This window comes from Fukomys damarensis, unplaced genomic scaffold, assembly GCF_012274545.1.
Source record: "Fukomys damarensis isolate Sample0158 unplaced genomic scaffold, DMR_v1.0_HiC HiC_scaffold_27, whole genome shotgun sequence".
Lineage (NCBI taxonomy): Eukaryota > Metazoa > Chordata > Mammalia > Rodentia > Bathyergidae > Fukomys > Fukomys damarensis.
The window spans coordinates 18,317,792-18,330,185 of record NW_022900939.1 but is presented as its reverse complement, the minus strand read 5'-3'; the positions used below and the strand labels follow the sequence as shown (position 1 = coordinate 18,330,185).

The 12,394-nt window shown below is 43.7% G+C and overlaps 1 protein-coding gene and 1 pseudogene across 6 annotated transcripts in view; both read left to right on the top strand.

Annotated features, from left to right (window-relative positions):
* LOC104870213 (tumor necrosis factor receptor superfamily member 23-like) overlaps nt 1-8,417 on the top strand; it is an 11,679-nt gene extending 3,262 nt beyond the window's left edge. For 5 of the 6 annotated variants that reach the window (XM_010635681.1, XM_010635684.1, XM_010635686.1 and 2 more), the window contains 7 exons: nt 444-558; nt 1,078-1,206; nt 1,959-2,070; nt 3,401-3,474; nt 6,040-6,162; nt 6,665-6,690; nt 8,112-8,417. In XM_010635681.1, the coding sequence (XP_010633983.1) occupies nt 444-558; nt 1,078-1,206; nt 1,959-2,070; nt 3,401-3,474; nt 6,040-6,162; nt 6,665-6,690; nt 8,112-8,171 (639 nt within the window). In that variant the 3' untranslated portion in view covers nt 8,172-8,417. Of the gene's footprint in view, nt 1-443; nt 559-1,077; nt 1,207-1,958; nt 2,071-3,400; nt 3,475-6,039; nt 6,163-6,664; nt 6,691-8,106 lie in introns of all 6 variants that reach the window. The other variant, XM_010635682.1, reaches the window with a different exon arrangement.
* Nucleotides 8,418-9,763: 1,346 nt separating this feature from the next.
* On the top strand, nt 9,764-11,693 carry LOC104870466 (annotated as a pseudogene).
* Nucleotides 11,694-12,394: the final 701 nt, after the last annotated feature.

The following is a 12,394-nucleotide window of genomic DNA, read 5'->3' as shown; positions in this document are numbered from 1 at the left end:
CAACTATTCCTTTTTTTTTTTTTTTTTTTTGCTCCTCTGCGGTGAGAAGCAGCCACTGCTAGGAAATAGAGCATGGTGTAGAGATGAGAAAGATTTTAAAACTTTATCAATAAATTTACCAACAAATTGGCCACCCTAATACTCATCTTTTGCTCCTTCCTGGGCTGCCAGCAAGGAATACAGGCACCTGTTACTGTGTTAATAGCCAAAATTGACTAAAATTCACCTGGATTTATCTGCTCGTCCCTTCTGGAGAGCTGTAAGCAATAGAGTTCCTAACACATACCAGATAGCACCTGCTCATAATGATTACTTTTAGGTGAGGAGACCATTGCCTGTTGCTTCCTTTATCATTGCTTCACAATATCACTTCTAAGACAAATATAATCACCAATAAATATGGGGTTTTAGTAAGACATTTCTTGTCTTTTTTCAACCTGAAGATAATCACCATAGCCATGTCAACTAATAAGCAGAACCAACAGTTCCCTGGCCCCAGGTCCTGCAGTGATGATGAATACATGGATGTTGGCCTTTGCTGCAAGAAGTGTCCTGCCGGTAAGTCCTGGGATGGGACCCAATGCCCCAGTGTGGACTTAGGTGGCCATTGGAGCAGACCAGTGGCTATGCTTGATAGAGTGTGTGAGGACCAGGGACTGTACTCAGCTGCTGCCTACTCTTTAGAACCTTAGACAGGTGTCTCTTGTCCCATGTAAGGAGGACCCCGAATTTGTACAGCAGAGTCTGTGTATCTGTCTGTACTGAGTGGGCAGGGCACGTACAGCAGCTCCACCTGGCTAGGAGTGAGAACTGAACCCTAAAGAGAGGCAGGGAAAGTTCAAGAAGGATAACTGGAGGGTAAATATCACAAGGAGGCCACCAAAGCAGTTGGTCATTTAATCATGTCTAGGAACTTGCAACTTCCAGACATTACTTTGAACTTAAACTCCAAAACATGAGCATATCTGTTGACTTGTTTGACATGTGAACCTCCTGACACTGGGTGAAGCACAGTATAGCCCATGACCCAGATGGGTCCTGGAAGAGGATCTCACCTCTGTCCAACTGCTTGTACAGGATACTATGTCGAGGAGCCCTGTCGGAGACCCCACACCCAGGGAAAGTGTGTCCCATGTGACCAAGGAACATTCACAGCATTTTCCAACGGCCTGAACTCTTGCCTCCTTTGTGACACCTGCCATGATGGTGAGTCTGCTGGTATCTGGACATGATACCTGCACCCCTAGACCCAGTGATGCCCTTGCTAGGAATGTGGCCCAAAGAAGAAATTGAAGCTGAGCCTCAATATTTTAGGTGTTCAGTGTTTAACTTTGAAAACATGGAGAAAAGCCAATTACCCATTCATCCAGCACTGGCATGAAACAGTCACAAACAGATGCTGCAGAAATGCAGCAAGTGTGTTTTCATTGGCATAAAAATTGTTCCTTATGCATTGTCAGAGTGAGAACAATGTAACAACAACCTTAAATCATATTCTGACCAAAAGGCATTTTCTTGACATTTTTATCATTTTTTTCTAATCACAAATTTAGCCAATTCCATCTAGAAACCAACAAAATATGCACAGAAAAAAGACAAAGCTCAATTCCTAGAGAACAAGCAACTTTTTGTTTTTTGTTTTTTGGTATTGGGGATTGAATTCAGGTCCTTGCGCTTGCAAGGCAGGCCACCGACTGCTGAACTGAATCACCGGCCCGAGAACAAGCAACTTTTTATTATGAAAGTTTTCAAACATGTAGAAAAGTTGAAAGAATAGAGCAGTGGACTCCCATAGATCTTCTACTTGAGACTAAACAAGACCTCAGGGCACCTACTTTGGCTGGTTAAGCTCCATACAGGGGACACACCATGTTCCCATTTCTAGTAACTGCAGGTTCGTGTGTGTGAGTGGTCAGGGTCTCCATCTTGAACTGACCCCAGTGTTTCCTCGAATGCAGACCAGGAAATGGTGGGGGAGTGCTCCCAGACCCGCAACCGGAAGTGTCAGTGCAAAGCAGGCTATTTCTACCAGTACCCTGAGTCCTCTGAATCCTGCATGCCATGTGACAAGTAAGTGGGCATGGGTTGGAGGTGACAGAGGGGATTCTACTTTATTGGCTGAGAACCAGCAGGGCCGTCACCTTTAGGCAGTCAGTGCAGTCTGTAGCAACACGGAGATGGCTCCCACCACAGCTTCTGTTCTTTTCTCCCAAAATGCAGCCAGGCCCATCACTTTCCAGGCTATTCCAGTTTGCACACATTCCATTTGCCTGAGTTCCTTCTCTTCATCCTGTGCTCTTCTGATTGGCCTTTGACTCTCTGAAGTAGTCTTTGGTCCTTTCATGCCTCACTTTCTCCACATCTCCACAACCCTCCCTTTCTCTGTCACGGCCCCTCATTCCTCAGTCCCCTCAGTTTCCTCATTGCTGGACAGCTACCAGCTGTCAGGCCCAGACCTCTCTTTCCCTTGGGTTCTTCCCTTCTTACTCTTCTCCTTATTCTGCACATAATGCCTGGGAATTGATGCTAGACGTGGCTTTGCAGCATCATCTGATGAAGGCCTTATTCCCTACTTACTGTCCTCTGTCCGAAGAAGTGTTGAAGATCTGCATGATGCCTCCCCAACTGTAGGAATCCTGTGCTGAAGAACCTGAAGCAGCCTGAGTGACCCAGGACTCACCTGCCAATGTCTCCTTGGCTGGTTTCTATCAAAAGGACACAATCCCAGCCTGAGCAGGGCTTTAAATTCCCAAAAGGCTGTTTTTCTTGGAGATTTCTTCAGTGTTTTCTGCTTGAAGTCTGTGGAGTTAAGGGTCTAAGAAGAAGCATCATTCATTCCCAGGAGTGTTGGAGAACCCAGATTATAAGCAAGGCATAGCAAAGGAAAAAGGAAGAGCTAAGGAGGAGTGTCAGGAATGATTTTTAGATAAAGGCATGACTTTCACCCGCTGTGAGATGCGGAGTGTTTAATGCTATGAGTAAAGTCAACAAGTAACAAAGTCCCCCTTCATCCAGGCCTAGGTAGTACGAAGGTGCATAAATATGAGCAATAGGCCTGCAGTGTGCAGTGATGAGGAAGAAACCCTGAAATCTTGAGGCTCTGATAAAAACCAGGGCAAGTTCACTTTTGCTTCTATACATAGGGCAGCAATGAGGCTGTCCGTATATTCACAGAAGAGGAAAATTGGTCAACTTTAGGCCATTAGTGAGAATCTCACTGACGCCATCTTAGATGCTGGTCAGGTTGGGAACAGCTAGGAGGTTCTTCAGCAGTCTCTGACTGAACCACACAGTTCTCCCAAGAGGAGTCTGGGCAGATACCAAGAGACTGCAAAGCCACCTTCTGCTTTTGATGTCAGGGAGAGGCCCCAAAGGAATCTAACAGAGTGTCTCTCTCCAGGTGTCCTGAGGGGATTCCAGTCCTGTGGGAATGCAACGCCACATCAAATATAGCCTGTGGGGTGGCTGATCCAAGTAAGAGGTTTTTCTTTTTTTTGTTTTGTTTTGTTTTTTTAACCTGGCTATGTTTTATTGAGTTGAAATTCAGATAATACGAAATTAACCATTTTATTTTTATACTTTTCTCACTAGTTCATATTGTTTACACAGATTAATAGGTTTCATTTTTGTAGATTTGTACATGTACAACCTTCCTAAAATCAATAATCTAAAAGTTCATAAGTTAGTGTCACTCAATATCACCACCTCCTTCTATTTCTAAAATGTACACATCTCCCCAAAATGGAGACGCCATCCCCTTACACTGTAATACCACACATCCCTTAGCTCCTGATAACTACTAATCAGCTTTCTATCTCAGTGTATGGGTCTATTCTGGGCATTTCATAAAAATGGCATCAGAATATATCTGACCTTTTATAGATGGCTTCTTTCACTGAGCACCACATTTTTGAGGTTTATCCAGGTTGTAGTGTGAGCCAGTACTTTATTCCTTGTTATGGCTGAATAAGCACACACATACTACATTTTAACTAAATTTCTTACAATTCATTTGTTAACTGAATTATAAACAATTCTCTAAAGTAGTTAGACTTTTGCACCCAGGCCATTCAATGGGAAAAGGATAATCTTTTCAACAAATGATTCTGGGGAACTGGATACTCACAGGCAAAAGAATGAATTTGGACCTTTATTTTACAACATGCACTAAAAGTTAATTCAAGATGGAAGAAAAACCTAAAAGTAAGACCTCAACCTGTAAACTCTTAAAACCTAGAGGAACACCTTAATGACATTAAATTTGGCAGTGATTTCCAATATGATAGCAAAAGCATAGACCAAGAAGGGAAAATAGACAAACAAGATTTCAGATATCTTAAAAGCCTCTGTGCATCAAAATGTGCAGGGCAAAAGGCAACATGGACAAGGAGAAAAATATTTGCAAGTCACAGATCTAATAAAAGAGCCGTAGACATAATATGCAAAGAACTCCCACAAGTCAGCAACAACAGTGTAAAACAAAACCCAATTATAAATATGGGGAAAGGAACTTTACAGACTTTTTTGCAACAGTCATACAAATGGCCAACAAGCACATGAAAAGATGCTCAGTGTCACTGATCATTAAGCAAATGCAAATCAAAAGCATGATGAGATTCTGCTTCTTCCCTTTCAGGCCTGCAACTGTTTAAAAAACAGAAAATAGGGCTGGGGATTTAGCTCAGTGGCACCACACCTGCTTCACAGCATGAGTTCAGTCCCTACTATGATATATATCTGGAGTGTTAGGAGGATGTAGAGAAATTGGAGCATGTGCATCCCTTGTGAGAATGCAAAATAGTGTAGGTACTGTGGAAAACATATAGGTGTTCCTTAGAATGTTAAAAATAGCATTAACCTATCTATGACCCAGCCATCACAGTTCTAGGTATAGCTCTCAAAAAACTAAAACTGGGACTCAGAGATATTTGCATGCTGTGTTCACAGCATTTACAGCAGCCAAAAGGTGAAAGCCACCCAAGCGGCCATAGATGGATGAATAGACAAACTGAAGGTGGTATATACATTCCATGGATTATTATTCAACCTTAAAGAGGAAGGAAATTATGATACATGTAACAATATAAGTAAACCTTAAGGACACTGCTCAACAAAATAAGCCAGTCACTGAAGGGCAAGTACTATATGCCTCCTCTTATATGAGATCCATAGAGTCAGATCCATGGAGAAAGAAAGTAGGAGGAGGAGTGAGTACTTAATGGGGACAGATTTGGGTTTGGGGTTTTTTGGGGTTTTTTTAGTACTGGGGATCTAACTCTGGACCTTGTGCTTGCAAGGCAAGTGGAGACACCACTGAGCTAAATCCCCGGCAAGGGGACAGTTTCCGTTTGGAAGATGAAAATGTTTTAGAGATTGGTGGTGATGGTGGTTGCACAGCAATGTAAATATGTCTGAAATTACTCAACTGTACTCTAGAAAATGGTTAAAATGATAAATTTTATGTTATATCTACTTTAGCATAATTTAAAATTGAATAAACAAACACTTTAAAATGTTGGGATTTCTCTTTCTTACTGGAAAATGGAAACTCTACAGAGGCAGGATGTCAGGTGGCCTTTTGAGCTCCTCTTATGGGTCTGTACCCTACTACAGTGGGACATGCTCAGCTGCTCCTACTGTAATAACCAGGACATCCACTGCTGTCACAGGGGACGTGTGGATCACCTGAGATGTGGCCTGACTGCCCATCGCCTTGGGCAATTATCCTAGAGGCCACTGGCCTGGTCTAGGAATGGTGACAAACCATTCCCTCAGAGAGCCTTATGAGGCCTTCAAACCTGTGTAAGGCTTGACTCCACCAGGAGACCGCCTTGGGGAAGACAGTCCCCTGCCCTCAGGTGTAGGAGCAACGTCCTCTCCTCACACAGGCATGGCTTGTTCTCTGGGCCTCCTTCCCAGGGCTGCTGTGGCTGAGGTTTCAGAAAGTGGGGGTGCTGCTTTGTTTTATCATAGGACTGCTGGGGTAAAGTGCCAGTTTCTAACCTTACCAAGGCATTTTCTGTTTTTGCCACTTTTTAGAGAATAGCAACCGGCTATATTGGATCGGTTATATCATGATCTCCATCTGTGTCATTCTATTCATATGTGGACTCCTATGCAAACGTCTAAATTTGATAAGATCAAGAGGTCGCCCAGTTGCAGGTAGGTCCTGTGGGGCCTGATTCACAGCAGGGCTGTCCACTTCCTCCCAAGTTCATGCTGCACATAGGAAAGAGTCCTCCTCTCTTAGGGCAAAAGCTGAAGGGAACCAAGGGCACAAACCTACAGGGACCACAGTGCTCAGGCATCTGAGGGACAGCCAGCTCTGTCACTGGAGCTTCTACTAGGTTCAGTGTCAGAGGCAGACCTGGCTTGGATTAAGTTTTGTCTGGCCAGGCTTGGTGGGAGAGCAAGTTGGTGGAAGGCTCTAGATGACCCCTGGGTGCTGTAGGTACAAAGAACCACAGGCATCTTGGAAGCTTCCAGAAATAATGGGGAAGATAACTGTGGAAAGGGAGAGGGGTGTTTAGGTTCATGCCTGCAGATTCCTTGAGGACTGTCCTGTTGCCTTTCCTGGCCCAGCACAGGATGTGATGGTCCCAGGCTAGAGGATCTCAGGGTACAGCATGTAGCAGTCACTAACACAAGCTTTCTGTCTTTGCAGGGAATGCCAATGAGTCAGAGAACACGGTGAGTGCAGGCCTGCAGTATGGGTGCAACTCTCACCTTTGAAAGGACACAGGGCACAGGACACAGGGATACCTCCCCTCCAGGAACTGTTCTACCTGGGGCCTATGCAGTCATGGGTAGCAGTAACATTCCTAGGGAGCTTCTTGAGTGTTACATCCTTGTGTTAGGCAGCTCATTGTCCTCATGGCTAGATTGGAGCCGAAGACCCTGAGCTAGAGAAAGCCTTAGACTTTCAAACATTTGACTGGGGAAACTGAGACACCAAAAAGCTGAGGATATGCAAGCGGTGGATTGGGTTTTAATCCATAAAGGAAGCTGGTTATATTTATTTTATTTCTATAATATCCAACTGGTGTATGGAATAATTTATACTTTCCCTTTCCTTGTGACCTTGTAGACATACATACTGGCTCAAGGCTGCTTGGGTGGGGGAGTTCACCAGTCAGTGAGTCACGATCACATCCATTTTGCAAGGTAGAAATTCATCAAGTTACATATAGTGTCCTCCATACACAAAAGAAAATTTTGACTGGGATTGCTATGCTTTTCAGATTAATGATAGAGACACTCAGGTTTTTATAGTATCGCATGTACCCATCCATCATCAATAGTGTGTGTGTCCATTTATGTCAATAAATGTATCAAGTCTGTGAAGTTTTGCATGATTCTCTTCAAGCAGTCCCTGGAATCTTGTTCTATTAAGGTAAATTGTATGTTTTCCTTCACTGGCACATCACATAGGTAACAGGTCCTCTGCAGCAAGTCAGTGAGCTTCTCTTGGTCCTCAAATTCTTTTTTATGTTGTATTTTTTTAAGCACATAATAGTAACACAGAATGACGGGTTTGGCTTTGATATGTTAGTGTGTGTATGTAGCTGATCATTTTCATCCTTTTCTACTTCCTCTCCTTCCCTTCTCTCCTCCATCACTTTCTTCACCTCTATGTGTCCACCTCCTAATTTTCTGTTGAGAACTTCTCTAAATACTCAACTCTGTTCTAACACTCTATGTGCACTAACTCCTGGTGGATAACAAATTGTGTTTGAAGTATGTTAGTTTTTCTAGCTCTATATATCTCTTTATTTCCCCTTCTAGTTTTGTATTGAGTAAAACTAACAAAATGCTTTTGGGCTCTTCCTTTTTATGTCAGTGCATAGTGGTGGTTTTCCTTCTGTTTTCTTCAAAGGTTCCCATCAGGCTATGTCTACTTTTTGAGGGGGAACTAAGCTCACCGGTAAATCTCACTCAGCAGTACATTACTGCCATGGCCTGTGACCCTAGCTGTGGTGGCTTAAAACAACACAAACATATTTCTTTATTTTTTGTACAGGGAATCAAACTCAGTACCTTGCACATGCAAGGAAGGTGCAGTGCCACTAAGCTAAATCCCCAGCCCACAAATGTATTCTTTTACAGGTCAGGAGTCTCAGAGTCTGACAGCAGTGTCACTGGGTGTGGCAGCAAGTTGTAAGTTGCTGTAACAAGTACTTCTTACATTTGATGAAGAGCGAAGATGTGTTCTGCCTCCCAGGTTCCAAGGCCCCAGTCTGTGTGATCAACCTAAGTGTGTGGTGAAGCTGGACATTGTAGCAGAAGCACTTGGCAGATCCTGGCAGGGAAGTGGAAGAGGAGTAGACTATGTCCCAGAATACTCTTCTAGAATGTACTCTTTTTTTTTTGTACCGGGGATTGAACTTGGGTCCTTGCGCTTGCAAGGCAGGCCACCGAACCGCTGAGCTAAATCCCCAGCCCCTAGAATGTACTCTTTTTTTTTTGTACCGGGGATTGAACTTGGGTCCTTGCGCTTGCAAGGCAGGCCACCGAACCGCTGAGCTAAATCCCCAGCCCCTAGAATGTACTCTTAATGACCTACCGTCTTGCCACTAGTCCCCACTTCTCAAAGCTTGCAGCATATTCATCTTACAGGGCCAAACGTAACAAAAGGATTTGGAGGCTGCCTTTGCTTTTCACTTGTGCTTATTCCCCAAAGGTAGGTAGCTTAGATAAGATACAAGGAACAAATGTTGGTGCTTGTCACTTGTCTGCTGCCCCGTCTGCTCTCCTTTACCATGAAGAGTTTATGCTCTGTGATGCCCCTCTGCCCCTCTGTGATACACCCTGCCTTGGAACCATCTGACTATGGGCTAAAACCTTTATAAACTGTGAGCCAAATAAACCTTTCCTTTCAACCTTGGGTGTTGGGTATTTTGTGTCAGTAATGAGAAAAGTAACTAAGACAAAGGTCTTGCTAAGGTACCTGACATCACACTTTTGATCCTCCTTCCTTGGCTGACTAACTCTGGGCATAAAGGTGTGTGCCACTGCACCAGGTCACATCAACTATCTTGTAGGAAGGTCCTGCCTGACCAATCCTCAGGTAATGGTTCAACAAACCATAGCCTAAGATTGCCAGTTGTGCTAGCACTTGACCCTTGTTGTAACCCAAGACTATCATTGGCCCGTTGGAGAGACAGACATTATGTCAATGTTTTTCCTCCTCAGCACGGACACACGAGAATACCTCTCTTTCTTGTCTTCACCTAACACCATCTCTTCAATTGACTTCTTGGGATGAGTGGACCTGGTTCACTGTGGAACACCCCCTCCCCAATTAGGCTCCAACCTAGGATTCTAGATGTGTATCAGTTTGCCCTCAAGATTCGCCAAAGTCATACCTGCTCCAGCACTGTCCAAAAGTCCAAGTCCAAAGTCTCTTGTGAGACTCAAACAAACACAGCTCTGAGCCCAGGGAGGAAGCAGGGAAGGACATTAGAAAAGAATCAAGCTGTATTATATACATGTACCTACTCTACCAATCACCACTCACTGCCCTATCTCCACACCTCTAGGCTGTGTCAGGAGTCACAGGAAAGATGGTGTCTAGGCCTGGGGCCCTGGGCCATGATCTATCCACCTGGCCTCCTGCTGTTGCTCAGCCTGACTTGACCAGGTTGCCAAGAGCCAACAATATCTGTGCCACTTGCCAAGAACATGCTACATGCCAGCAAAGAGATAGGAAACACTCACTGCCCTATCTCCACACCTCTAGGCTGTGTCAGGAGTCACAGGAAAGATGGTGTCTAGGCCTGGGGCCCTGGGCCATGATCTATCCACCTGGCCTCCTGCTGTTGCTCAGCCTGACTTGACCAGGTTGCCAAGAGCCAACAATATCTGTGCCACTTGCCAAGAACATGCTACATGCCAGCAAAGAGATAGGAAAAAGATCTGTATTTGCAAGTATGGTTTTGTGGCCAGTGGGAGGACAGTGTGTTGATAAAAATGAGTTCCAGTTTGGAACCACTGTGGTCTACGGAAACCATATATCTTGTCACAACACACCTGGAGGCTTCTCCTGTGTCTGCCTTAAAAGCTACCAAGCTACAAGCAACAAAACATTCATTTCCAATGATGGCACCTTCTGTACAGACAGACGAGTATGAAATTTCTGGTCTGCGCAGGCATGGAGGTCAGTGCATCAATAGTCACTGGAACTTCAAGTACTACTATTTGGATGGATACTTGCCAAAGAAGGCCTGAGCCTTTCCACCTAACCAGAGGTTCCACATCATGCACAGAAATAGATGGGACAAACATTCTCAAGATCCCAGAGTCATCTATATTAACACTTCAAGGCTGGGCATCCAGTTCATTATATTTGCAAATATGGATTTTTCAGTGACCCAGAAGATACACTGTCAAACTGCACATTACTGAGCACAAGAGAATCCCCAATTATACTGCCAATAGATCAACTGTGGCAGTCTTGCAAAAGTGTGGGAACACCATCTTGGTATGGAATCACAGCTCCAGCCTGGGTGATATGATTCACTATCTCTACCAAGAGGACTTTGAAAGCCACAGAGGAAAGATTGGTTTCATTTGCACAGAGAAAGGCACCTGCAGAGAAAACACTTTAATGGGTAGAAAAAAATGACAGAAAGTAATAATGTACCAGTGTTTATTAACAACTGTTTGAGGTTGCAAATAAGCTCCGGAATAAAAACTCCAAGATCATGTATCTGATACACATAAAAAGACAATGGTTAGATCCCATGGAATTAGTTCACGAGGAGACAGTCAATTTGACCACAGACAGTAGGATCCCAGAAGTGTGCCTCAACCCGTACTAAGGTACCACCTACATCATGAGCATTACCACTGCCCTTCCCAGGCACTCTGTGACTGCCATTCTTGGTTTTGAGGCACCTGAAGGTGATCTTAGATGATGGTGTTTTCAGTGTCTCAGTATTAGATGAGACTTGTTTGAAATTGCAAATGCCTCCAAGAAAATGAGATCAGAACAAGTGAACCAACTTAAAGGTTATAAATCAAAGGTGGTATCTGGATAATTTTTATTATGCAACATCATTCAACATCACATTGAGTGAATGAGCTCCAGAAGTGGGTCTGTATCCAGCAATTGCTCATACGGTGCATATCACCCTACTGGGCCCTCCTTAGCAGCACTCACTGCAAATAGCAGTAATGACTGTAACAACAGTAAAACAGACCATCAGTAATATTTCAGTATTTTACAAAACCTGCTTGGTGTGGAGAAGAATGAAGACATTGGATATGGAAGAGATGTATTTATTCTGCATTTGGGGCCCGAGGTGGTATCAGAAGGAATATACCCTGATAATAATTTTAATACCACTGCCAGCAGCCAGTCTCCTGCAATGTACTTGGACTTGCATTCAGGTACCAACTACAGTGTCAGCCTCTAGTCTTTGTCTTCAGAATTTTCTGTGGTAATCTCCCTGACAGCCCAGATTGGTAAGAGAGCTTCCTATTTCAGAGTCAGAATCTTTCACAGTGCATAGAGGATCCCTAACTACACCTCAAGCTGAGGAAAGCTAAGGATAGAAATGGAGCTATCAATTCCTATCAGGTGTTGGTACTCCCTTCCACTGACCTTCCAAACCACATTTTCTTGTGAGTGTGAAGGAGCTACTTCATTCTTCAGCAGCACATCTGATACTGCTGAATATTTTCTGTATTAGTCACTTTCCCATAACTAGGACAAAATTCCCGACATTTACATCTTAAGGAGTAGAGGTTAATTTTGGCTCAAAATTTCAGAGGTTTCAGTCTGGGCTTATGTAGGTGTCTCCAAGGAAGAACATCATAGTAGAAGTGCTTAGTAGGAGTGCAGAGGAAAGCTGCTTACCTCGTAGTAGTCAAGAGAGTGAGAAAGACCCAGATAGGAAGGGGACAGGGACTGAATAAAACCCCAAAGTCATTCCCCCATGATCCACTAACTTTAATAGGCCTTAGCCACTGTTTCCATCACCTGCCAATAATACCATCAAATTATGAAGCTATAGTCGTTATGAACCTATCTCCTCTCTACAGTGAAGAAACTCAATATCTGAACATTGTTGCACTGCAGAACAAGCCCTCGGTACATGAGTCTTTGGCTGACATTTTATATTTAAACCATAACAGTACATATAGAGAGATCAGATTTCAAATAGGAAACAAAGTCAGAATAAGGCCAGCCTTGATGACTCCTTTGATAGAGGAGAAATAAAGACAGAACAAAAATTAAATCAACATCCACTGTTTCTCCTTCTACCCAGTCTATGGTCCTTTACCCCTACCTCTCTGTCCCTGATTTCCCAACCAAGATCTTTTGGATACCATGGCTTGAACACTCCTCCTCTAAATCTGATACTATTGCTTTAATAAATTCTTTTGAACC